General features: G+C 42.5%; 1 protein-coding gene across 3 annotated transcripts in view; it reads left to right on the top strand.

The window, feature by feature from the left end:
- VMP1 (vacuole membrane protein 1) overlaps window positions 1-26484 on the top strand; it is a 74237-nt gene continuing 47753 nt past the window's right edge. Inside the window, exons 1-6 of one of the 3 annotated variants that reach the window (XM_014953204.1) lie at window positions 1-23; window positions 4818-4949; window positions 9232-9333; window positions 11632-11767; window positions 14166-14256; window positions 16792-16902. In XM_014953204.1, coding sequence (XP_014808690.1) covers window positions 9258-9333; window positions 11632-11767; window positions 14166-14256; window positions 16792-16902 — 414 coding nt within the window. In that variant the 5' untranslated portion in view covers window positions 1-23; window positions 4818-4949; window positions 9232-9257. Of the gene's footprint in view, window positions 24-4817; window positions 4950-8591; window positions 8736-9231; window positions 9334-11631; window positions 11768-14165; window positions 14257-16791; window positions 16903-26484 lie in introns of those variants that run through there. The other 2 variants (XM_014953205.1, XM_014953206.1) reach the window with 2 other exon arrangements.

The following is a 26484-nucleotide window of genomic DNA, read 5'->3' as shown; positions in this document are numbered from 1 at the left end:
GGGAGCTGCCGGCGCGGAGCGGGGTGAGTGCGGGGCGCCGGGTCGGGCCGGGTCGGGGGGGAAGGGGGAGGAGATTCGGTGGCCCCAAGGCCTTCCCCGGTGGGTGAGGGGCTGCGCCGCCATCCCCTCAGCGGCACCTGCCCGCCTGCCCCCATCCCGCCCCCTCAGCACCGGCCTCGGCGCCGCTTCCCTCAGGGCCGCCTGAAGGGTCGGGTACACACAAACACACACACATATATACATACATATAGACACAAACACACTCGCACCCTTCCCCGCCCCGGTCTCTGTGGTGAGGCCACAGCCCCTGCGCTGGCGGCGGGGGTCGGGAGAGCCCCCAACGACCCGCGGTACCCGGTGAGGGCCCAGGCGGTGTTGGGCCAATGTGTGTGGGGGCCCAGCGGGGACGGGGGAGCTGCGTGGGGGTTAAGCGGGAGGCGGGCGCAGGCTGAGCGTTGCGAAGGTGAAATAGGAGGGGAGGGGGGGGGAGAGGATCCGTCCCCGCACCGCTGGAGATGCGGGAGGAGAGCTGGGCTCCTGCCGGTCCATCCCCCCGTCCCGCCACACACCGGCTCTGTTCGGGACGCTTCACGTCCCGCCGGACAAAGCCCTGGAAACGGCGCGGTGGGCTGGCCCTGTTCTGGCCCGAGGGACGGTGCCTGATGACACAGTGAGAAATTCACCCGTCCCACGGGGGAGCGTTGGGATGCCGATGGTCTGTGTCTGCTGCTCCTGGAGAAACGTGTCGTGCTTCCCTGGCTGGGTTGCTGGCTGCGTCCCCGGTGTCACACACACCCACTGCCCTTCTTCCTGGAGACTGTGGCTTGTCTTCTGGGCTTGGGTGGTGAGGCCCAAAGCCATGAAGGCTCTTAATGTCTCGTTTCTGTTGACTGAAGTTAAGCACCAAGATGTGTTTGTCTGATTTATAAGTCTTATGAGGAGAGGCTGAGGGAGCTGGGGTTATTCAGCCTGGAGAAGAGGAGCCTGAGGGGAGACCTTATTGCTCTCTACAACTACCTGAAAGGAGGGTGTAGAGAGATGGGGGTCGGGCTCTTCTCTCAAGTCACAGGTGACAGGACGAGAGGAAATGGCCTCAAGTTACGCCAGGGGAGGTTCAGGCTGGATATTAGGAAAAATTTTTTCACCGAAAGGGTTATCAGCCATTGGAATGGGCTGCCCAGGGAGGTGGTTGAGGCCCCATCCCTGGAGGTGTTCAAAAGATGGGTTGATGTGGTGCTGGGAGATATGGTTTAGTGATGGTGCTCCTTGTTTGTTGTGCGGTGTCTATTTTTGTCAGTTAGGTTGACGGTTGGACAAGATGATCTTTAAGGTCCCTTCCAACCTAGAAGATTCTGTGATTTTTGGTTCTCTGGCTTACTCCTTGTAGTCATTGCAGAAGGTAACGAAGCAGTAAGATTCCCATTTTGTTCCAGTCTTTTTGAGTTCCATCTCAGCCTCTGAGATGTTTGGCCAGTCATTTAGATGACCTGAAGGAAGATCTGTTTGATAGTGGCTTTTTATTGATAAAGGGCTGTGAATCCAGGTTATCCCTTTGAGCTGAACGTGTGACATTTCATCAGAGTTCTCTCCTGTCCCTGTTTTCCCTGCTCTGTGAGGTGGTACTTCCCAACAAGTGGGTATCCTGGTTTAGTTAATGTTAATGATATGGGTTGAGCACTCTGGGGTGGACAGAGTGTGACATTACTGTTTTATGCCTTGAAGGACATGAATTTTGTTTCAGCAGTAGCTTTTAGTACTGTTTTACTGGTAGATCTTCTGCTCTTCTAAGGTAGTTTCACCCCAGTTCCTGCCAGAGAGCTCTTTTGCAGGTTCTCATGTTTGATACCATCTTATCTTATGACAGCATATATGAGCTCTTCATAAGGTGTTAATTTGCCTATTGAAACAGGCTTCGTTATGTCAGTCCTTTTTATTTTGGTCCATTATTTCTGCCAGATGGAGTGGACTTTTCTTTATTCCTCGTTGGTCATAAGTGACAGTTGTAATGATTGCTTCATCCCATGTTTTCAGATGAGGGTTTGAAAAAACATGTTTCCAGTTGTGCAGTGGGAGGTGAGCACTAATTATTAATTTGAGCAAAGCATCTTGCCCTCCTTAACAGCTGAAATCAATGTTACTTGTAATTTCTGTGGAAAGGATAGGAGGAGACTTAGGAGCTTTTAAGTGGGTAGTAGCTTTGAGGCTGAGTGTGCTGTAAGGAAGCCTCTTAACTGGAATGTTTGCACTAATTCCACCTTAAAGCTTTTTTTTTTTTTTTTCCTTGTGGTTGTCTTTGAACATCTTTTGAATGTCACAACTCTTTCTGACTACATCTCGTGAATACCTCTCCTTAGAATGTTCTGTGTAATTAGTGTGTATTTTGAAATCTCCTCTTGCTTGTTAAGAAGTTTTCATTTTAAAACACCATTACTCCTGATGTGTAGCAGGAGTAGGCCAGTTTTCCTGGTGTAATGGTGGTGGGAAGCACATTATTATCTGAAGGTTAGACCTTTAACTTCTGTTACTTGTGGAGAAGGGTGAGTTGGATGGACTTTGCTATTCCATGAGAACGAAGGGCACAGCCTTGAAGCTGTTGCAACACTAAGCCTTTTGTATTTTGTATTTGTATTCCTGTAGCAGGTTGCAAGCGTGGTCGTGGGGCAGCACCTTGCTGGCTTTGGTGCCCCACTGACCAGGTGGACCCAGGAGACAGTAAGATGTTATTAGTGAGCCGAGCAGTTGTTCAGTGTATTTCAAACTTGTTAAAAGAATATTCTTCTCTTAGAAGGCTCAGAATGAGTCTGTGTCATTCACCTTGTCTGGGCATTCTCATTGAATGGCCAAGGCAGCCATAGTGTACCCTGAACTGGTTCCAGTTAGAGACTGTTAACGTCTGTGGAAAGCAGAAGTTGTGTCAGGAGCGTGTTGCAGCCTCTCTTTTCTGTGGGTTTGTTGGGTACTTCTGTTCATTCCCTTTCATCTCTGCTGTACCTCCCCTTAGAGAAGCAGCGCTCTGGATGTAATGGCTGGGCAGGTTGAAGCATCTTCTTGTGGAGAAGGTGACTCCCAGCACTTAGAAGACAGGATGAAGGCAAAGTTCCTGCCACATCTGCACTCTCTGCCGGAGGAGTCAGAGGTGGCGATTCTTAAAGGCTGCATTTATAGTCTTATTTTTCTTTCCTAGTTCTTTCCTAGTTAAATTTTAGCAGGCTTTTTTTTTTTTTGTGAAGGATGTGTTATCATCTCGTGACAATTCCTGTGACCTTTCTTTCCTTCCCTGCCTTTTGGAAGCCCAGGAAGGCTGGCGGCAGAGAGCTTGACTGCCACCTTCTGAATGCAGAATGCAGTTTGAGGGCCAAGAGACAAACATCTCGGTGTGTGTTGGTTTCTGTAGAGCCCTCTGGAACTGAGGATGTGAAAGATACTGAGTCTGTTTAAAGTTATAATATTATCATTATTTTTTTTCAATGTTGTGTGGCCCCTCTCTCTAAAGCTTTTATCTCTGTTCTTATCAGTCTTGCCAAGTTGTCAACTGTTCTGGTGAAAGGGCAGTTTGGGCATATGTGATGTGTCTTCTCCGAAAGGTATCTTGTTGTGGGGCTGCTCGGTGCTGTGGCAGCACTTGTCACTGAATCCCTGTGACAAGGGATCGGTGTCACAGGGCTGTTTGAGAGAGGCCATGAAGCACAGTGTACTGTAATGCTGTCCTGTTCAAAATCTGGGTACAGTTGAGCTGGGCGCTTGGGTAACTGGAGTTAGTGTAGCAGCACAGCAGTAACACCAAGGAGGTCTCCTGTGATCTCCTCTGGTCCCTCTCTCAGGGTCGTATTTCTCCCTCTCTGATAACCTTGGTGGTTTCCTCAGCAGCTGGGTGAGCGTTGTCCCAGAGGACAGAGGAGCAGGCTCTTTCTGTGATCTGCACCCCAAGCTTTCTGCCTCCTGCCGGCGTGAGGAGCACAGAGCCCATCTGTCACCAGCATTGTAGCATGAGGTGCTACACTGATCATGTTCAGGTCCCCGGTTATTTCAATTTCCTTTAAATAAATCTTTTTTTTTTTTTTTTGAAGTTTCAGCTGATGATCACTGCAAAGACCTGAACAACCCGTATTTTGTCTTTGCTACCATCTTCCGTGCCTTTTCAGCTATACATGGTGTAATGATGACTGTGTTATTATAGCACCTGATTCTACTGCTGGGTCTACGCAGACAACCATGAATATTCATGTTTCACCTGAGAAAATCCACCAGGGAGAAGAGTTTAATATACGTGGCCCTAACGGCAGGGACAGAGCTTTTTGTAGCCACAAAAGAAAATGAGCAGCATCCCTGAAACTCATCTTACAGCAATATTAAATCATTCCGTCCTAAAAGGTGTCCCAAGTCTTTATGGAAAAGGGGAAATTTTAACTCTAAATTGTAAGATGACTTTTTTGAAACAGAATTTGGCTAAGAATTGGAAAATAGGTCTGGTGTTCAGAGGCATAACCCACAAAACGGAAACCTGTGGTCTTTAACTGAATTACTTTTCCTTTGAGGCATGAAACTACTTTAGTTAGAAAAACATTTTTAGTATGGGAATAAATGCACTCATATCGAAGTAACCCATTATAGCTAAACCTATGGAGATTTTGAACGTCTTTCAGATGTGTCCTAATTTATTTTAATTGAATGCTTCCCATGAGTGTTAAAGGACTGGAAAAAAAATCAAGCAGTTACTTTTTCTATTTTCTGTCGTCTTTAGGAAAGTTATTAACCTTCAAGTTAGGGACTGTGTCAGTTTTGTGTCACATGATGAACAGTATTATCTTACTCTGTAGGGACAGAAGGTTTGGAAGAGCAGTCGCTTTGGTCTTGAATGTCTACGGAGCCGAGGACGTAGTTGTCTGTTCCACTGGCTTCAAATACAGAAGAATTAGTGAAGAGTGACATAGTTGTGCGGAGCTGAAAGGGTATGTAATGTTTCACTTCAAGACTGATCTCATCCTTTACCTAAATGTGTTCATGTGCCAGGCAGTCTTTGACTTTTTGAGGAAAAGAGCTCTCCAAGTGGTTACTTTGCCAAGAAACCGTTAACTTATTCCCTGTGTAAATTGTTGCCTGTGTAGAGTATTTGATGACTGAAACAAAACCGTATTACAGATGTGTAACACTGTCTGGTTTAGTGCAATTACTTACCCACCTGTGAAAGTCTGGTTTTTTTAATCTTTTATTCAGTGATGTAGGTTAAAAAAAGGAATGGTTATCAGAGAAGTTGAGGAGAAAGGAGGAGCAGGACACCAGCAGGGTTAGAGCAGATGGGTTAAAATGCAAGAAATGACAAAAGACTGAAAATGACGTGTTGCTAAGGTGGCTGGGGGAAAACATCAACGAAACCATGAAAACATCATCTAAGCTATAAATCTAGTTCTAGCAGCTGTGTGACAAGTAACTTTGATGGAGATGAGAGTCAGGGATCCAGGGTCTCATTAAGTAAGAAGTGGTAAGAATTAGTGATTGAAACAATGTCTGGGAAAGCAATGAGATCATTAAAGTAGTTTAACGGCTCCCTTGTTGTTCCGGCACATTGGAAAGGAGTTCTCAAAAAATCCATAGTACAGAACGTGACTCCACATTCTCCTCCTCCTCCAAGTGAGAGTGTGAGCACCCAACTGCCTTGTCTTAAAGCGGTTTCCTTTTACGTAAGCGCACCCAACACTTGGGTGCTTCAGCAGCTTCCCCAGAGCTTCAGAAAGAAGAGACTTTTGTCCTTTTCTCTGCTTAGGGAGTGCAGAGATTGCAGTGCCTCATTTTGTGATGTTCTCATGCTCTAATAGCTTGTTTTGCTTTGTCTCACTTATGCTGTGAAGTGCCAGTCACAGTTACCATAAGCCCTTTTTGTTGACCAATTTACATTTTGACTAGCAATAATTGTCTTTTTATGCTTAATGTTATGGATTTCACTAAAGCTGAATGGTGTATTGTGGGCCATTTGTTCAGCCCTACAAAGAGGTTCTTGTATAAGCACAGCTCTAACGAATGATCTAAGCGACTGATACAAAAACTGTTCAAAGTTGTTTTTCTCACTCTTTTAAATAGTTTATTTTTATGCTTGCTGGTAACTACTCAATGTATTAGGCAAATTTATTTTTAGATATAGACTCTGTCTTTTTTAGCATTCATAAGAAGTGTCTTCTCAGCATTCATCAGAAGTGAAGTTCTGTTTAGCAGATGGAATTTAATTTCCTGTGATGAGCTCTCTTGGATTTGGTGTAGAGGATTCGGACTCAGTTAATGAAGGGTAACTCTATTTTGGGTCGGACTCCCACTCCAATTAATCTCCCTGGGGAGACATTAGTGCAGGACTAGTGATTCTAATAGGTGTCCAACTGAGCAACAGATCAGAGTTGGATGCACATTCTCCAGCTCCTTATGCTAAGATGCTTTAAGTATAATTAGACTTTGGTAGACCAAGGAGTTTTTTTCTGAAACTGGTAAGGGTTTGGTTTCTGAATTGCAGCCCATTTGGACTTGCTGTGTAATAGGTATTGAATCTCTTAGCCAACTGTATTCTTAAATACAAGTTTTTAGAGCTTTTCTGCGACTTTAAGATCTTCTTACCAAGTATTTGCCCCACGGAAGTGTGCAAGGGGATTATTTATCTACTTTGCTGTAACGGTTGACTTGTGCACTTGAGGTAGCGTTATGCAAAGCTAATCCCAGATTAGTGCCTTTCCAGGCAGGCAGGGGAAAACGGGCTCTGTTAGTTGAGCTTGTGAGAGCTGTGATACGTACCTCACGCTGCACCTGAGACCCCTGGAGACTGGTGGTTTTTATGTGCCAGGGAGATGTTTAATGGATTGCAGTGGAATTCAGCTCATGGAGAAGGGAGTGTTGGTCACAGCCTAGATTTTAGCATCAAACATTGCAAGCGGTTTCTATTACAGTGAATTAACTTTCTTGAAATGTAATTAAGCTGACCAGAGACCAAACCCGTTGAGACTTCAATTTTGAAGGCTGGATTTGCACAAGGAAAAAAAAATGGATTTCAAAATGAGGAACATGTGGCTTCCACTTAAGTTTTTTTGGTTTTTTTTTTTTATTGTTTGTTATATTTAAGCCAACAAAATGTGACTGAAGTTCCCCAAACCAGGACGTTGTGTTTTTTAAAGCGTGACTGTGTGCAGAACAGCACTTATGGCTTTTGCTTCCTAAGCAGCTTTCTGTGAACATCAGGCTTTCTAACTCTGGATGCCCAATTTAAATATTCCCCTCTGCAGTTTGAGCTTTGTGTGTGTGATAAGCATATGTATGTGCGTATATAAGCTTATATTGTATATAAATACATATTTATAGATATAAAAAAACCAAGAGTACCATGAGCAAGGGCAGTTGGTAGAAATAAAACACTCCACCATCTACAGGGACTTACAGTCCTAATGAAATTAGGAGGTGGCTAAACATTTGATCCTTATATCACCGTAGCAACTGGCTGGTTATCCCCGCCTGCTGAAACTCCCCTGGCTCCCAGGGTCAGGCTGCTACAAAACTGGTCTGAGGAGAGAAACAGGTTCACGTTTCTCTGGTGTTTGACTAGTGATTCAGAGCAAACCTGTGATTGCAGGTGACTGCAGAACGATGCCGTAGAGCTCTCACTGCAGCAGGTCAGTCCTTGCTTCTCCTTGGCTGACTACGGAGCCCTTCAGCATTTCTCAGAAGCAAAACTTTTGCAAGGCTGTTTTGTTAATTTTCTTGGCGGTGTGGGTATTCTCGGGGCCCACATTTCAATGAATAAAAACTGTAACATACAAGAGATTAGTTTCTGTTGGCTTGTTTAACTAGATAGATTTCTATTTCTGTGCTTTTCATTTCAGGAAGGGCTCATTCCCGAGACCTTGATGCTTTTGACTATTGGGTTTTAAGCAAAACCCCTTTAATGATCACATTCTAGCCAGCAATTTTATCTGTATTACAAGTAATGCACAAGGCTTGTACCTGTTTAGAAGAACATCTGTCTAAAACTGACCTGCGGAACCCTGGAAATATTCAACAAATACAGTATCTGAAATATTTTAACATTTTTATTAAAAAATTTGACAGAATTACTGCAGTCTGAATCAAAGGGGCGATCTCAATCCTATTTACCAAACCTGAGTTGCTGCTTGGCTCTTAAGCCTAACATAAATCAAAGGGGGAAGTTTCTTTTTTTTCTGTAAAACTTTAATTTCCTCCAGTAGACAGTTTTATGTAACCTGTCATTTTGATATTGCACTACTTTTCTTTCCAACAAAAGCAGCATCTCAAAAACTGTAAATCATGTTTGCTTACAAGGAGAAACGCAATGCGAATAAGATGCTTTAGCTTTGTGGGAGTCTTTTTCCAAAATAAAATTCCAGAAACTGTTTTAAGATTCAAGAGAGGATTTTTAAAGGAAGGGGTCTGACTGGCTACGTGCTTTGTGTTTGATTGCATAAGAATTGTCAGCTGTTCAGGTTTGGGGTTTTGTTTTTTAAGGAAAAGAAAAGCAGCTCTTGCAACATTCTGATTTATGCTGGCTTCCAATTATTGCACTATTTACTCTCCTGGATAAGGAAAACTGCAGCTGTTCTTTTGGACTGTTTAAGGCTGATCTCACTAGAGAGAGGGGAAAGCAGCAGACAGAATGTACACTTTTCAAAAAAGCTTTCCATGAGAGAGCTCTTTTCCACAGAAGAGTTTACTTTTCTGGTTGAAAGATATTAGACCATGCAATGCACGAGGTGCGGTTCTGTATCTTAGTTACCGTATTGAGGGCTGTTTTTTTAGACTGTGAGGTTTTTGAGGTCTGCTTGCATACTAACTACCTGGCAGCTTAGTGCCAGAATAGATGCTTTCTAATATGAAAATCAAATCTTAAGCGCCCCTCTCTCGGGATTGAGCTGAGGTTTGTATGAAGCTCTGCTGCTCCAGGAGCCCAAACAGTGGGCTGATTAGCAGAAGGGATTGTTTAACCAGCTTTTGTTCAGCTGTTACAAGTGAGAAGAGTTTTGTCATTTAAGTGAAAAATTTAGATTCATGTAGGTGGAAATGTTTTAATCTTTGTCATTCTGGGAATTGAAGCACTTTCTCCTTTTTAATGGTGTAATGCGGGATAGCTGTGATTTGGATTTGGAGAATTGATGGCTGTTTTCCTGTGTCCTTTGACTATGGAGTAGAGGGACTCTTTGTAACCAGGAATGGAGACGTGATGCTTTTTGGTTTTTGTTCTCCTATTAGATCCCCAGACGTGACTGATCTATGAAATGGCAGAGAATGGAACAGATTGTGACCAGAGACGCATAGGAATGATCAAAGAGCAGCACAATGGAAGCTTTACAGGTAGGTGGAAAGTGACTTCATGTTCTCAGCGGGTCAGCTTGGTGTGTGAAATGGCCAGTACGATGCTCGAAAGGAATTTACTTTGGTCCTCGTTATTCCCAGGTAACGCGAAGGGCCTCGATGCCTGAATCAGTCTTGGAAACTTCAGTCATCTCTAAATCTGAAGTTGAAAGGATTTATGTATTGTAAAGCCACAGAATAGTTTTATGCTGTGTATTTCCATTCGGTTTTCTCTTACACTCTTTTCTCCCTCCCAAATTCTCATTCCTTGTAGCTCTTGTGCGTGTGAGCACTGTAAAGCTGACTTGGGTACCAACAGGGGCTGCAACAGGACTGAGCTAAAAAACTAAACTGTGTTGGCAAATATGTGGCTGGAGAAGTCAGGCTGTACAGCCCCACCCTTTGGCACTGGAAAGTTAGTACTTGCTAATAAAAATCTGTTTTACTCTGGGAGAAATCCAGTTATTAATCTCTCAATTTCTAGCTTTCCTGTTGACATTTAGCTTCACTATAATATATCAGTTTCAATGATAAACTACTAACAAAACAGTTAACTACTTCATCTCCTGCCTTGCCTCTGTTTTTCCTACTGGTATGTCTGAAGTAGGCTTGGGTTAATGTTTAAGACTCACAAAAAATAACCTGAGAAGGTTTCTTGAAGAGCCCTGTGTCACTGGATTATCTGTGCTGTGAGGCATAGCATAGAAATGCTTCCTGTCAGCTTTGCGTGTGCCAGTTCCATATTTAATTAAGTTTTGTAACCAAGTGATTTCTCAAGTTGTATGCAGTCTTACACCATTGTCTCTTATGACCTTTACTAAAAACAAAGTTATAAAAAACAAGGTTGAAGCAGTTTTATTAGACACATCGAGTGAAAAAATAGAAACTAGAAATTTGTAACGCAATGAATGCAGCAAGATTTAAAGAGGACCTGTATGTATGGAACTAATCAAAGCCTTCTACTTAAAGGCTTAAATCATTCTGTAACTCTGAGGGAATGTGGATGTTATCCAGTATTTGCCGATGCAGGATTTCTGTTAGTTCATCTGAAGCAATTGATGCATACAGCTAAAGAATACCAAATCAAATGGGCTGTGTGACTAATGTGCAATTTCTATGTAAATATTAGCATGTGATAAAGCAGCCTGTTTCAATTACTGGAATAAGACTGAAATAATACATCTTGAGTTACAATATGCTGGGGATTCAGATTAGATTAATATTTGAAATGAACAGCTTTTTACATATTTAAAGTTTATGAATATTATTGCAGTGCTTTAAATGTCTACAGAACAGAATACATGTATTTTGACTTTGTGTAGTAGGATGTTTAAACAAGTTTCATGTCTGTTTGGATACAAGAATTATTTTGGTGTTTTTTTCCCCATTGTTTTGTGATACTGTGGTTTTTTTTTCTTTTATTTCAAAATTTATTTACTTTAAAAGTTTAAAAAAATATTACTGCTCGTCAGCTTGACAACCTTTGACCAAGCCATTCTCATCCAAAGAATAGCTAGGGTTTGTATTAACCTTGACTGTATTGTAAGCACAAAACAACACATTTATTAGAAGAACCTTTCTTCTATACTGGTATGGTGGCCTACAGTGACTGGTGTCCCAGTAGGGCTGAGCTCTGCATTGTACCTAAATCACTGCAGTTAAAAGCACCCGAATGTGTAGTGTCAGTCCAGGGAAGGACTCAGGAAGCAGGTCCATTTCACAGGAGCACATCCTGTTGTCTGGGCTGGTTTTGGAGAAGCTGAACGACGTGGCAAGGCTTACCAGAGCCTGCAGATCCCCACTGGGAGGGCAGATGCTGTTATCCAGTTACACGGTGACTGGAGTGTATAAAGAGCACGTGTAATTCAATCTCGTTCGATTGGAGAAGTCTGAGAATAGCTTTGGAAGAGAACCAAATCCCAAAGTTCAAAGTGAGACGTGGTCTGTCTGGTGGGTGACAGAGTCACGTTTGACCTGATGTATTAGCTTGATTTGTAACTAGTAGTACAGTACCTTGCATAAAAGCTAATAGGTGTCCCAGGCTCTGTGCACCCTGGGCCAATTTGATTCTTGAATGGTTGTCAGCTACGTGGAGGGAAAAGGCCACCTTACTTCCTTTGCTGGAGGTCACCTGATTTCTGATGCACTTGGAGCAAATGCTTTGTGATGAGTAGAAAAGATGAGCAGGAACTCACATTAACTTCCTAACAAACTTAAATCCATCAGTATGTTTTTGGGTGGGACAGAATCTGAACTGTCAGCCTGTGCTTTTACATTCCTGTTGCTTTTCATTTGCAGATTCCCCTTTGTTGAGTGAACGGAAGCGAAGGGACCGAGAAGAGAGGTTGAATATTGTCCTCTGGAAACAACCGCTTGTTACCTTGCAGTATTTTTTCCTGGAAACACTAATAAACTTGAAGGAATGGACCATAAAGTAAAGATCCTTTCTTTAACTTCTACTAAGCATTCTGGGGAAACCCATGCTCTGATTCAGTAGGTCATTCTGACATCTCGCTTTCCCTGATGATTTACAACTTTAAAATTCTTCCTTCAAAAATCATATTTATTTTTGTGTTCAGAGGTGGCTACTGGAACATACCACACTTGTAGCTGTGTACCCACACCTTCTGCCTAAATTGCATAAGTGTAAATACAGCAAGGTGTCAATGGAAGAAAATTGTAACTTTCTTTTCTGAAGAGCTGAATATTCCAGTTTGAGAGGGGGATAGTGTTTAGGGTTCTTTAAGGCAAGAGATACCTTCTGACTGCAGTGTTAAGTACTGATCTATTAATGTATGTGTGAGTGTCGCTGAGCGATCCTCCAGTAGCTCAGTTAGGGCAGGGTTCAGGATTACGTGGAACTTGGAGTGCTGTTATGATGCTGCAAAGAGGACTTTGCTTCTAAGCTGCATGGTCCCTTTCACAACAGGAAATGATTTATTAAAGCACTTTCCCTAAGCATTATTTACACGTTGGATAAAATGGGCTTTTATTCCAGTTAGAAAATTTGCAAGTAGCAGTGCTCACGTCCCCTGCTGATGCTGAAAAGCGTCGCTGTTTCTTAATGCACTAGGCTTGAGACTGGTTGGAGTGCCAAAAGGCAAACAGGAGTAAAATTTGTAATCAAAAAATCCAAGAGTAGCAGCCATCCTAGTGCTTGTGTTGGTAACTGGAATCTTGTGTGTTCAGGATTGAGTTTATAGTCATTTTCCCAGTGAGAAGACAGATCTAATATCACCTCGGGTGATGGTAGCTCACTGTGCAGAGCGAGCCAACGGTGGTGATAACAGGCTGTGTTGATTCACCCCTCTGGGCAAGGGTCAAGGTGCTGACACATAAGATCCATTGAGAGAAACTTCAGGTTTCCATTTTGATCTTCTGAAATGAGTTGTATGAAAAATACCAGGTTTACTTAATGTAGTCTTAATTCATTTTTACAGCCCCACCAAAAAAAAAATCTAACCCCAAAACCTACTTTTTTTACTGTGTGCCTTCTTTCAAGTATCATTGGAAATTGTTATTTTGAGAACTTCTATTGGGTCTTGTGTTAGCCATTTCTGACATCCTCCAAGAGTTTATTTAAACCCAGCAGAAATTGCATTTAAAGTCTTATTTTAAGTGTTACCTGGCTTCCTAGACATCAAATTCTGTTACAGATAGCACTCATGTCCTCTGTTGTACAGCACGTTTGTGTTGTCTGGCACTACTATAACAATATCTTTACAGAAAATAACACTGACTATTATAAGCTATTAAATTGAGACCTTAGATTGACTCTTAATGTTCTCCTGTGTTCCACTTCAGTAAATTGTGATTTAAATGATGACAATCACTTGAAAAGCCAATTGTCATACTAACATAAGCAGCACAAAATATTTTAAAATTCAAGGAAAGTTAGTGGCTCCTTTTAACTTGCTTAATATGAAATATTTGTGACTGTTTCCCTGTATTACATCTCATATTTCTATTTTTTTCTGTCTGTCTAAATAGATAAGTTAAATTCATAGCTTGTTATTTCATGTCTGAGATTTTTAAGTGATGCTAGCACTTGTTTTTTTTATATCATTAGGTGACAGTATAATAGTGTGGCCCAGAAAATAATAAATGTATTTGCTAATCTACTGTGTGTGGCGACAAACACACATCAAGCAGAAAAAAAGGATATAAAACTAAACAGGCTCAAAAGTAATTGGGTAACAAATTACATAGGAAAACGCTTTTCTCCCCTTTCTTTTCCCCTTTTAGCTTCCGAATGATTCATAATTAGCTAAAATGTATTTAGTAAAGCTTTTGCTGTTAGGAGACCTATTTATTTATAAGTTCAATAGATCAAGGGAACCAGAACAGTGTAAAGATGTGTTCCTCTCGCTGTGTCTGTGGTTCTGCCCACCAGCACAAGGCAGTTGGAAATTAGCACTTTTCTGTTCTGCCCCCAGCTCGTCCCCTGCCCAGGGCCAGTGCCTGCCTTGCCCTTTGCTGTCCCGTGGATGTTGTTGATGGCCCCACCTTTGGGACTGTCTTGGCTGCAGAAACCAAATACTTGTTTTCAGATTTTGTTTGTTTTCAGACGGTTACTTTGTTTTTCTTTATTAAAACAACCCCAAACGCATGACTGAACTTTGATCTTGCTTGACAGTGAAGCTGAGATTTTTCCATAAAGAGTAAAGGCTCCCCAGATAGTTCCTTGGGAGGTTTATGCTTTTAATAATAGTAAACTTTTCAGCTGATACTGTCCCTGTTGATACATCCACGCAGCCCCAGTCTGTAGGGATAAGTTACTTTGAAATGCATGCTAAATTATGAAAAACCCTAATTGCCATTTCTCTTTTAAGATTGTGGCATCGGCGAAGTATCTTGGTGTGTTTTTTACTGCTGCTTGCAGTGCTCACAGCTACGTATTACATTGAAGGAACACATCAACAGGTATGAGGTTTTCAAGTTACTTTTCTTAGTGACTAATTTTTTCTGTCCCTGTGCTAAAGTAGATGTACTGGGAATTGAATGGGGTCTTCAGGAAACTGTAATGTATCTTTTGAACTCCTACTCAGTAAGGATATTTGTTTCTCGTGTCATGACTCCTCTCTGTTGTGTGTGGATGAATCACGTTTTAGAGACGGGGAGCGATCAGCTGTATCGTTTGATCTATTCCGTTGGGTCTGGAGGTGTTCTGCTTCTCTGTTCCTGGATAAGTACAGCTCCAACGCTGCAGCACTCCTTCACATCTGCTGTCATCGAGCTTTTAATAGTCATGCAAGCTCTTGAGATTTAATGTTAAATTGAGTCATGATAGAACTTTGTGGTTCCTAAGAAGTGTTTCTTCCGTTTCTATGGGAGGGTCTCTTGACTGACCAGGAGAGGCATATATCAAGACATAAAATGGATGAATGGTTCAAACATGGTTCTGTTATCCTTCTCATACCCTTTTGTTCTCAAATGGTTGTTTAAAATCTTTTTTTGTGCTTTGGTGTACAGGAAGATTGATGCTTTTGCATCCCTTGAAGTGTAAGCCATTGCTTAAGCATAAGGTGATGGTGTTATCTACACCTTTCCCCTCCCCATTTCTCTTAGAGTTTCAGATTTTCCCTGAGAGCAGACAGCCCTTTTAAACCCTGCAGAGCATTTCCTTGTGCAACGGAATCATCCTACCCCTCTGGCTCTGAAACCAGCAGGCTCCCAGTTTCAGAGAACTTGCTTACATCCACACTGCTGTGGCGTGTCTGGCTGCCTGAGGGACATGCAGGTCTGGAGAAGGAGTCCTGGTTCCCAGGATGGGTCTTGAAATGTAGTGAAATGAGTTGCTTCAACTCGTTGTGTTCTTGCTGACACAATCCCCTGCTTGCAGCCTAGGCACTTACACACAGAACAACTTGGTAGATGGTAAATTGGTGGTCCGTTCCTGATGGACAAAGGCCTGCTTCATTATAAACTGCCCTAATTGGTGGCCTCGTCAGCATGGAGCTTGATGCACTCAACATTTGCCACTAGATGGCTCTTGAAAACTGGTGTTGAGGAGCATGGCCTCTCAGGAGGCTGCTGGGCCTCCACCACACCAAGGCTTGGAGGTTTCTGTGAGCCTGCTGGGATCAAACCTGTGCCACTGGGGCTGGCGAGGGGAGTGTGACCTGCAGGGTCCAGCCAGAGCTATCTGCTCTGGGAGTCTCAGTCGTGTCTGCCAGCAGGTGTCTGTCCATCCCTCTTCCTCCAGAGCTCCTTCCCTAAGGTCCGTGTCCTGCCTATCTGCCCACCTCTGTGGACCATCAGTGTATACTTGAGTATGAGCCACTTTTTTTCCAAAACCATACAAAGAATAGTGAAGTATTTTGTGGTTTTCACTTGGCATTTTCAGGACCTTTTTACACCCTGGGAGGTTGAAGGCTGGTTGAGACTGGTGAATTTCATCTTGGTGCTGCTGGTCTTTGGATGGTGTAAAATGGCACCTCTTCTTGGGGCTGTGGTAGAGACAAGTCGATGGTCTGGCTCATCCTTTTAGTGTTGCTCTCATGGCAGTAAGAAGGGAGATGCTGCTTCCCATTTCTCCAGTGTACCCACCTGGACTTTTTCTGTCCAGAATTTGCTGTGACTTTCCCAAATCCCCTCACTTCCATGTACAACACACCACCACCAACTTAATCTTTTCTTAAAAGTAACAAACCCGGTTACTCACGGGGCCAAGATGAAAGATTCCACAGAGTCACTGAAACTGCAGCTAATTATCTTCCTTTATTTAACCTCTTCAGGCAATCCCCTGAGTTGTCTGTTTGCTGCTTGGGCCCCAGCAGACACTGTCTGGGGCTTGCTGCTCACCCTCACGCTTAGTTACATTAGTGTGGCTCTTCTGGATTTCAGCTCCCCAGTATGGAACCTGAATTTTTCATCTGTATCCTTGGAAACTTGTGATTCTGAAGTGTGTGGGCTTTTCCTTTGAAAGTGTGCTGTTTTCTGTACGTCTGTGCTGTAATTGCAATAAATTGCAAATAGAAGTATCTAGGATTTTATTGCAGTGATTGTAATCCAGGTGATGGGCCAAGATGAAAGATTCCACAGAGTCACTGAAACTGCAGCTAATTATCTTCCTTTATTTAACCTCTTCAGGCAATCCCCTGAGTTGTCTGTTTGCTGCTTGGGCCCCAGCAGACACTGTCTGGGGCTTGCTGCTCACCCTCACGCTTAGTTACATTAGTGTGGCTCTTCTGGATTTCAGCTCCCCAGTATGGAACCTGAATTTTTCATCTGTATCCTTGGAAACTTGTGATTCTGAAGTGTGTGGGCTTTTCCTTTGAAAGTGTGCTGTTTTCTGTACGTCTGTGCTGTAATTGCAATAAATTGCAAATAGAAGTATCTAGGATTTTATTGCAGTGATTGTAATCACTATTTGTGTTGGTAGCTTTAACTTTCTCCCCTAAGAGATATCACCGTTCTTGATTATTTTTTTTCTCTTTTGTGATTTTTCTTTTTCAGTATGTGCGGTACATGGAGAAAAAGTTCTTTTGGTGTGCCTACTGGGTAGGATTAGGCATCCTGTCCTCTGTTGGACTTGGAACAGGTCTCCACACCTTTCTGCTCTATTTGGTAAGGATATTTCCATACCGTGTTCTTTCCGAATCAAATGTTTTAATTGTTGCATATTTTAAAATCTGTAAATAAAGAATATTCCCTAAATTGTAGACGTTAAGTACTTCTGAAAGAAAAGAAATACTTAGTGCAATGCTTCTGTGCTCTAGTGAATGCTATTCATATTCTGTACTGTGTAACCTGGTTTTGCAGTTTTGTGCTCTATCTTTGTTGAACTGTAGGTATTAGCCTGCTGTTAATCCTCACTTTCAAACAATGAGTCAAAATCTGCAACGCTCTGTCCTCTAATTTCCTAATTTGAATGGAACATTTTCTAGTGTGTGTGCAGCTCAAATGTTTCCATTTAAAATTTTTCAGCATACTCTTAGTAACTGAAAATGATCATTTTTCTAGCTGAAAGCACTGCAATAGGCAGCTATTTTAAAGTTCAGTCTGCATTAATTTTGCTTTGAAAATAATCACAACAAAAATGTTTGTCTACAAAGATAAAATAATATCTGTTGTTCTGAAAATTTGCATGATGTTGTTTATCTCAACTTTGCTAGGAAAGTTAGGGAAATGTTTGGGTGTGTTTTGCTTTTGGCCATTGGATTAGTTCCTTGTTTATGAAACCACTGTCCTGGATTTAAGAAAAGGATTCATGGCCACAAAATAATTAAAACCAGTTTATGCAACAAATGTCGTCTTGTATCTGGAACAATTACAGATGTTTACTTTCAGAACTGCTTTAATCATTAACAATAACACAGAAAACACTACAAGAAACAAGAAACTCGTGCTTTTCCCCACAGCAGGGCAATGCCCGTTGGATCGAATGGCATCTCTGTGGGCTGTGGCTGCAGTTGTCTTGGCCTCACTCGTGGTGTAGCTTCTTTCCTAAAGACTAGAGAGGCAGAAAGTACAGGAGAAAGGAAACTATTGCTAAACAGAAACGAGTCTGTGCGTGCGTGGCCTTTGAGACAAAAATATTGCTGTCACTCTAGATGATTGGAAATGGAAATTCAGTCAAGCCGATGAACACTGCGTCTAAACGTTTTTACGTAAGGCTGGGTAGTGCTTAGGCAGCAGTGAGCTGAGGGCATCACGGACCTCCTGACTTGCAGAGATGATGCTGTTTATAGCTGAGGGACAGAAAGACATGGGCTGGACATAGGGAGAATCAATCAACATCGTCAGGAAGGGAAAGAAAAGCAGTTCCAGTTTTGCTACAGAAATCGGTTGATCATGACTTAAATCAGCAAGAAGGTGACAGTTCAAATGATAGATTTGCATCCTGTTCTGCATTTTTTATGTTTTCTTAGATTATCACTCAATGAGAGTCAACTTAAGATTCCTTCTAACCAAAGATTTCATATATTTAGACAGCCTCTTTGAAGCAGTTTGGCGAGCTTATCATACAGTTCCTGTTCTTAATTTTTACATGTTGTATCAGAAACTTAAGAAATAAGATATGTTATCCACCAGTTCTAAACTACATTTGAAAGTGGGTAGTGTTTCTTTGCTGTACGTTGATATGACTCAAGGTAGCAAAGTGCTGTCATTTTATACCCTAGGCCACTCCCAAGATGATTTTGTCACATAAAGAAATCTTCACAAGACAGCACCACTCCTTTTTTCCTAAAAGAAGGTGGACTGAATTGACCTTTCTTTTACTCTCTATTTAAAAATCCAGATGTAGAAATAGTTCTAAATTACTTTAATGGAAAACAAATTACATTTCATAACATAGCACTGCAGTTTTCCTGTGGGATATATGAGCCTAGTGGGTATATTTAGGCCATGACCTGAGCTGACGTTTAAGTACCACATATATACAAATTATAACTTTATTGGTTTATCAATGTGATTTGTGGTGGCTGTACAGGAGGTGAAGAGCCTTCCAAAGATTATAGGGAGATGCATCACCAAGGAAAAGAAATTTAGTTTAGTATTGTTAGCGAAGGTATTTATTTGGAATGTAATAGGCAAGGTTTCACTTTTTTTAGGGGGGAAAAACCAGGCAAAATAGATTGCACTGAATAATTAGAAGGTGGCTATAGAATAAAATGTAATAAAACAATACCATCAATATCTAATATGTAACAATACAGGAAAAATACTTCTTTACTTTAAGTATATCAGCATGTTTCCATTACATTGAGGCAATTCCATAAAGGCAATGAGTGGGAGGACGAAAGAGAAGCAAGGATTCGTTTTCCTCTTTTCTCCTGTGCAAGTCTGAGTGATCAGCATGGACTCTAAATTCAGGGCAGTTAACCCTTTCTGAGCACTGAAGGCTGGTTCGTAATTTGGTGGAATATATTCGGGTTTGTAGCCACTAGATGGCAGTGGGGGTGTAAAAACACAAGTTTATCGCCTTTTAACAGTTTGTTGCCGTTTTAAGTACCTGAACTATTAATATCCGTGTCAATACAGCCATATGAGCACTATCTATATGCACTAGGCCATCAGTGTAGAAATAGGCTGCTTAATATCTTCTCAGTTTGAGCCTACACCTTGTGTGAAAGGGAACACGGAGCATTAAGATTGTTGGTGCAACTTAAGGGTAAATTATTTCAGACTAGTATTCTGGATTTAACCCATCTGGAAACAATGCAATTAGGAGCTCCAGCTTTCAAATTAGGAGTTTTAAACTATTTTGCTGTGTTAATTGTGCAGCAGTTGCCTCTAAAAGTAGAAATACAGAAGGCTAAGTGGGGAAGTTGCTATATTAACTTTTACATTAAGTGTGTATCTACTTTTCATGTTCCATATGCTTTAATTACCTTTCTTCATTGTGGTAAAACTTATTCTTCTATTGATTCAAAGAAATGAAAAGTTACAGAGCAGTAAATCCCCTCCTGCTTTAGTGCCTGGATTTCCTGGCAATAGAGAGCAGACTCCGTAAGTGTTTTAAAATTGCTTTTAATTAATTGCTCGTTTTAAATCTGTATGTACAGTGAGATTGTTGGGAATGCAATTACATGCTCAGAGAACAATGCTCTTGGGCCCACCCATGTGCTGGGAGCTCCTGTCGATGCTTGCAGCATTGTCTCTGCCGTTCAGGGCCGAGGGGTAGGAATGGATGGCATGTAGGCACCTGCTCACACTGTGCGCCTGAACTCCTTCAGCTGTGACACAGGTGCATCTTTTTTTAAATATAGCCCTCCTTTTACTGCAAACCACTATTTTTCCTATCAAACTGTTCATTAGCACAGCCTGTTACCCGGGCAGAGCATCGCAATAATTAGGCAATAGATGCAGCATCCGAACGACACCGGATCCTTCTTTCCCTGGCATTGGGGAAGCTGTTTTTTTCCAGTGCTGAAAACTGTCATTTGTCTGGATTCTTCAGAGCATCTCTCACTCAGCTGCTTTATGGAACGGCACGAATTCAAGTGCCAGGAGAGATCCTGGGGTTGGCCGAGAGGAGAGTGCTTGGAAATGGTTTGCTTGAAGTCGATTTTACCATCCAAAGCAGTCTCTGTGTGTGGGGAATGTTACTGCCCCTGGGTAATAGCGGTTCATGCCTGATTTGGATTTTGTTGGTCACCAGAACATTCTTGCTGCATACCTCTCGGTGGAGGAGGGGGAGGTCAATTTTCTTAGTTTGATAATAGGCTTTTTATTGCTATTTCTGTGATTCAGGAACTTTCTGTATGTTATAACGGCTCTGAACGTTGCCCACTGCATTGATTCCTAGTTTAATGCTGCTGCTTTAGTTGTAGCCAGCACTAAATGTAAGATCTGACATGGCTTTTTGGGAAAAGGTTCTCGTGCTGTAAATTGGCACTGAGCTGAGGGCTGGCACAGAGCGGATCTTCAAGGCAGAAGTAGGGAAGCAGGCCACTCTTCCAAGAATCCTTTTTATTCTGACACTTTCAAAACAAGTCTGCTGGCTTATTTTCCCCCAGTCCATTAAAGGTTTTTCACAATTCTTTAAAAACAACGCTTTAAAAATAGTAGTCACGATGTGGTTCTGTAGGAAATAAAACTATTATGATTAATGACTCTAAATATTGTTTTTAGCAGCACGCAGCTTTTTTTTTTTTTTTTCTCCTTAGTCCTTTTTTTTTTTTTTTTTTTTTTTTCCTTAGTCTTGAGATGTTTTCTCTTCTATTGGTGGTATATTAAAATGTAAGTGGCATGAATCACCTAATTACCAAAAGAAGATTACTTGAGGGTAACTCGTCAGGAATTTGTACGTCTTGGAGAGGTCTGTTTGCCGCCGCGAAGTGAAATGAATGAGCTTCTGGTGGGGGGGACACAGGGAGGGGGGACACAGGGGACAGTAGATGGAGTGCTGGGTCGGGACTGTGCTGCCATCCCCACGCCACCCTCTGCCTCCTCGTGATTTGGTTTCAGTTCAGCTCTGGCAAAGGGATTGCAAAAGATGCGGCCGAAGCAAACAAACAAAATCAGCCCGGAATTTAAAATTGCCTCTCTCTCGCGAGGAGCGGATGATAAATGTCCCTTCTTCTGTGCATGGTCTGTTCCAGCCTGGAACGGTGGGGAATGAATGGAAGCGAATTCCTCCCGGGTCAAAAGTGCAGAGAGAGAGAGAGAGCTTTGGCCGTTTGCATTTGTTTGTGTTTTTTTGTTTCTTAAATATGGATCTCTTTGCTCGGTGGCTGATAGAGCCAAGTGGAGCAACTGCTGCGAAGGGTTTCGCTGGTGGCCGGGCTGAGGAGCAGCACAAACAGGAAACGTGAGGTACAATAGGGACGTTTTGTGCACGGAGGTCACACAACCCCATTTTTTTCCGTATGGCAACATGTGGGTTTGTCACTTAATTCTTACTGGGGCGCAGCAGTGATGTCTGGCCATGAAAAAAGAACAGAAAACTGCCCTTAAAGAGAAGTGAGTTGAAAAGAGAGTGCCCTTATTGGCAGTGCTGGCTTTAGAGAGCCAGTGTGAGTTTCTCTGAGCTTGAGGGTTCAATGTCTGGCTTTTGTTCTGAATTGGTTCCAGGGTTTGGCTTTGGCGAGGGGGTCACATTCTGGCCTCCCCAAAGTGTGGCAGTTTGCAGCCGAAATGAGTCGCGTTTTGGCACTGGCTGAACTGGCTTAGGTTAGAATCCGAAGATTTCAAATCCAGACACCTTGTGCAATAATGAGCCTGTTAAGGTTTAAAATAAAATAAAATAAAATGTTGGTTTTCTAAATAATAATAATAAAAAAAGTCACAAATAAAAAACCCCCAACTTTTCCTGCCAGGACTACTGAAAACTTTTTAAAAGCAAATTTAATTCCTTTTAGTTATCTGGTTCCAGGAGCTGAGCTTGTAAGGAGACTCATGATAAAATTACCGAAGTGCTTCCTTCTGTAAAGAAAAGCTCACAAAACAGGGCTTACTCCACTTTATGAAGTAAACAGAATAATTTCCCCCCCCCCCCCCTCTATTTAGTTGTGACTTTAATACAGGAGTATTTTCACAGTGATTGTCAGCTTCAGGAGAAGTTTTGCTCTTTCTGTGTGGATGATTGGAAACTAGTGTGAGTAACCCAGAAAACTGTGGGTTCTGTGTGTAGAGGAAGAAGAGGGAAACAAAAGCTGAGCTGCCTCAGCCAGGTGGGAGGGCGCAGAGCGCTCCCCTCCCCAGCGCTGAATTATTTTTGTGAAGTGAGGTGTTCATTTGCAGTCTGTACTTTTCTTCAATTCACATGTCAACTCGCAAGCCTAAAACAAATGAAATAAAAACCGGTTCTCTTTAATATTTGTGCTCAGGTTACTGCTGTTGGCTTGTTAAGGTGGTTGAAAGGAAAATGCATGGTGGGTGTAGAAGACAGAAATTAATTCTAAAGTAGGTTGAAATGGATCCTGTTTGTGTGAGGGTTGTTTGTGACTCTTACTGCCTCGTTTGTTTCCTTCATGCCTTTAAACCTACTTCCTCCAGCTGTCTTAAGCTTTTTACAATGAACTGAAACATCCTGGAATACTTGAATCAACATATAACTTTAAAAAAATCACTTTTGCTGACCATCTCCTGACAGGAACTTCTGCTTACAGCTGACATGGGCTCTGTTCTGCTTGAAACTGCAGCCTGGATATTAATAATGCACTTAGGAACTGGAAGGGTCCAATGGATTAAACTGGGTGCTGCTGCCAGATTAGTTGTGTAACCTGGGTGTTTCTTAAATTGTCTGGTGGCTTGCTTGCGCTGATAAAAAAAAAAACAAAAATCTGAGATAAAACATGGTATTTTCAAGGGGAAAAATGTTGGTTTGGAGTTTTAGTCCCTCTAAGAGCACCCGTTGTGGTATGTGTCAGGTACCGATAGAGACCTGCAGAGAATAAAACCAGCGTCTCTGGTTTAGATTATGCTGTGGGAGAACAATCTCCCTTCAACTGCTGCAGCTCAGCTGGGGGGGCTGCAAACTGAGCCTTGAACCCCCAGCCTGGTGTGTTAATGTGAGTTGAAACCAGTGGTAGTTCAAGTTCTGCTGGGTGCAATCCTGGCAACTGCTGAGGGGAGGCTGCTGGTCCGGCTGTCCCACTCCCAGGGTGGTAGCCCGTGGCCTCCAGGCTGGTGGAACAGCTGGAAGCAATAACCTCCCCTATTGCCCCACCATGAATTGCTGGACCTCGTGAGTCAGAGCCCGAAATGGTGTGACTGGGAGTTCCACGTGTGGCCCCCAGCGCTGCCGAAAGCGGTGCACGTCAGAGTCAGGATGGTTTATCCAAAGCTGGAGCTGTGGCAATGAAGAGCTCATGTGAAGTGCCTCCATCTGTGCAGGATTAGCTTCCTTACTTTGACTTTTCAGAAGTCTGCAAAACTTGGCTGTCATATTAATATTTAAGCTATATTGAGGGTCTTGGCCAGCCGTAGGGATTTGGACTTGCCCCAGGCTGAGTGTCCCTCAAATCGGGACACTGAGGAGTCAGTGAGATGGTCAGGACACCCTTTGGAGGGTTGATGGACTTTACCTTTTAGATGCTGATGCCTTGTTTTCATTATCTGCTCGACTTCCTCATTGCTGGTTCTGTAACTCTGCTGGGAGGTCACGTTGTGCTTTCTCCTCATTTGCTCCCTTGGAGTTTCTGCCTTTTTTTTTTTCTTTTTTTTTCCTTTTGTGTGCACAGCCTGAACTTTATACTTTTTATGTCACTGCTTCCTTGAACAGGCTGGAAATCATGATAACAGTGCAAGACAATCTCTAATTGGAGACGTTAGAGCCAATCATCACTACTAGTGTCAATTTGAATAGATGCTGTGATTTATTCCTTCACAAATAATAAGTGGGTGGCTGGGGAAGGGCAAGGAGAGAATGCTGACAGATTATTTTTGTCTTCTGTCAGCACCAGAGTATAAACTTGGATTCTTCCAATTGTGCCTTTCCCTGACATGAGCCTGTTTGCTCCTATAGAAAGTAGCGTGGGCACAGCCTTACAAAACGCCTGCTTTTCGTGTTCCTCCTCAAAGTCGCGACGTGGCCCCTGTTATGCATGAAGTGGTACCACGTGCCTGCTCCCTCGGTGGTTCTTGTTCAGTCATATTCAGAGCTTGTGGCTCATGGTTTGGAATTTCCATCAGCTCTGCGCTGTGGGGCAAGGTTTGACCCAAGTGGGAATAGAAACTCGCTAACAGACACGTGATTGTAAAATTAATACGTGGCTTGAAATGCCGTGACGCTCTGCTAAAACTAGCCCTGACTGCCTGAGGGATGTTTGTGTCGCTGGAGGATGCTCTAGGTACAGGATCCTTCTTCATTCTGAGCCCCGTTTTAGAGCCAGCACTGCATACCAGACGTTAGAGAAAATCACGAGACGTTTTAATCTTGTAACACAGACAGACAAACTAGATGGGACATATTTACCAGCCACCTCTAGGTCAAGCTTTTCCTTCTTTAATCACAGAACGGTTTTCTTTGTGGGTAGTTGTCCGCTGATCTTGAAGATAAAAAAGATGCTGTATCGTGGTGTTAACTTTCTGGAGAGGTGTAATGACTTCATAGATAAGTATGAGATGAGTCGCAGCCTGGGGCAACGCTTGCAGGATGTTTCCCATGAGAAGCCAGCTTTTGTTTTTCCAATTTATCTTAATCAAATATAGCATGACATGTTTCCCCCCTGTGGAAGGGCTGAGTCTTGAACCCAGTATGAAAAGCGGCGTATCCATGGAGGAAAACAGATTTTTCAGTGCCTTGAGTTCAGCAATGAGTTCAGTGTAATGTTTTTCTTGCCGGCAGACATATCGCTTGTCTTTGTGAAATGTTTCTAAATTAGAGCCGGTCTAAAATTATATCTTCCCCAAAAAGAAAAAGTTAAAATTAGATGTAGTTGTTCTTGTGCTCATATCACTTCAGTAGGATGGTTCTGTGAAGGGGCATGTGAGAAACCAACACTTGACGTGGAGTTTGTTTATAGCTTTAATTGTGTTCGCAGTCGAGGTCCACAGAATGATGAATAATGTGAAAATATGATTAATTTTTAATTGGATATTCAGTCATTTTTCCTTATGGTAAAGACTTTTCTGTTGTAAGAATTATATATATCAGCGTGTTTTTAAGGATTTTAACTTCTTGATATGTCTTTTCATGTGCCTGCCGTCTCTTTCTACTTGCACTGATGAATTTCCAAGCATAATTTATAGATAAAAAGATTATACTTTCTAGAAATTTCATGATACAACGTTTAAAGTAACTTATTTCTAAGGATTAGCAGTGTCTGTTCTAACCTGGGGGCCTTCAGTCCCTGAACTAAAACTCCTCTGAAGGCCTGTGAGTTCAAGAGTTGGAGGTTACCTTCTATGAGACACATCAGGGCTGTGCAGATAGGGGTTTCCAAACTCCCCTAAATTGCTATTGCTAAAAAAAAAACAAAACAGATTTATGTTGAGTTGATCTTGATGACCAGATCTTGTCTTGTTTGATTTGTAAATTGCACAGATATTTCCAACAAATCACATTCCAGCCTAACCACAGGCTCCTTCTGGTCGTCAGTAGTGGCAAGCAAATGTTTCTCACCCGAGTCAGCAGAATGTTTCTCAATTTCTTCTCTGTTAGCCCTTCTTAGTGCCTCCTGCAATTTAAAAGGGGAGGGGGGGGGGAAAAAATCATTGGAAGAGGGTGAGGGAAAGACAGTTGGTGTTCAGGATCTTACATGCCTTGAATTTCAGCACTTTTCCTGGTTTTGGCAAGCGGCGCGTCTGCTAAATGGCCTGGGTTTAGTGTTTGTTGTCTGGTAGGACGAGGTTTGAAGCAGTTTTGCAAATGCCCTTTTCAAAGGTAGAGCTGCAGTTGGAGTCCAAGAAGAGGGGGGATATCTTAGAGGTTTTCCTCAAGTGTTGAAATAAACTGAGCTGTTGCAGAGAGGCCAAACACTCTTTGCTGCGGCCCCACGCAGAGGAGGAGGAGGAGAGGGTGGAGGAGGTATTATTTGTGAAGGGGATTAAAAATTGTATGAGAATTAATCCTGCTGGCACAGGGAGGAGTATAGAGAAAACACCGGAGTGTATATTGAGCAGGATTTTCCAACTTAGGTGGCACCTAAGTTGGTTCCCTGTTCCATTCAGAGTTAAACCATCACTATTGCTAAATATGAGCCAAAATGGCACCTCTCTTATGAAACACCCAGTGACCCTCCCACTCCCCCCCCCCCC

The sequence above is a fragment of the Calidris pugnax genome, unplaced genomic scaffold (genome assembly GCF_001431845.1).
Source record: "Calidris pugnax isolate Ruff unplaced genomic scaffold, ASM143184v1 scaffold133, whole genome shotgun sequence".
Lineage (NCBI taxonomy): Eukaryota > Metazoa > Chordata > Aves > Charadriiformes > Scolopacidae > Calidris > Calidris pugnax.
The sequence above is the reverse complement of the archived record's forward strand: the minus strand, read 5'-3'. Positions and strand labels throughout refer to the sequence as shown.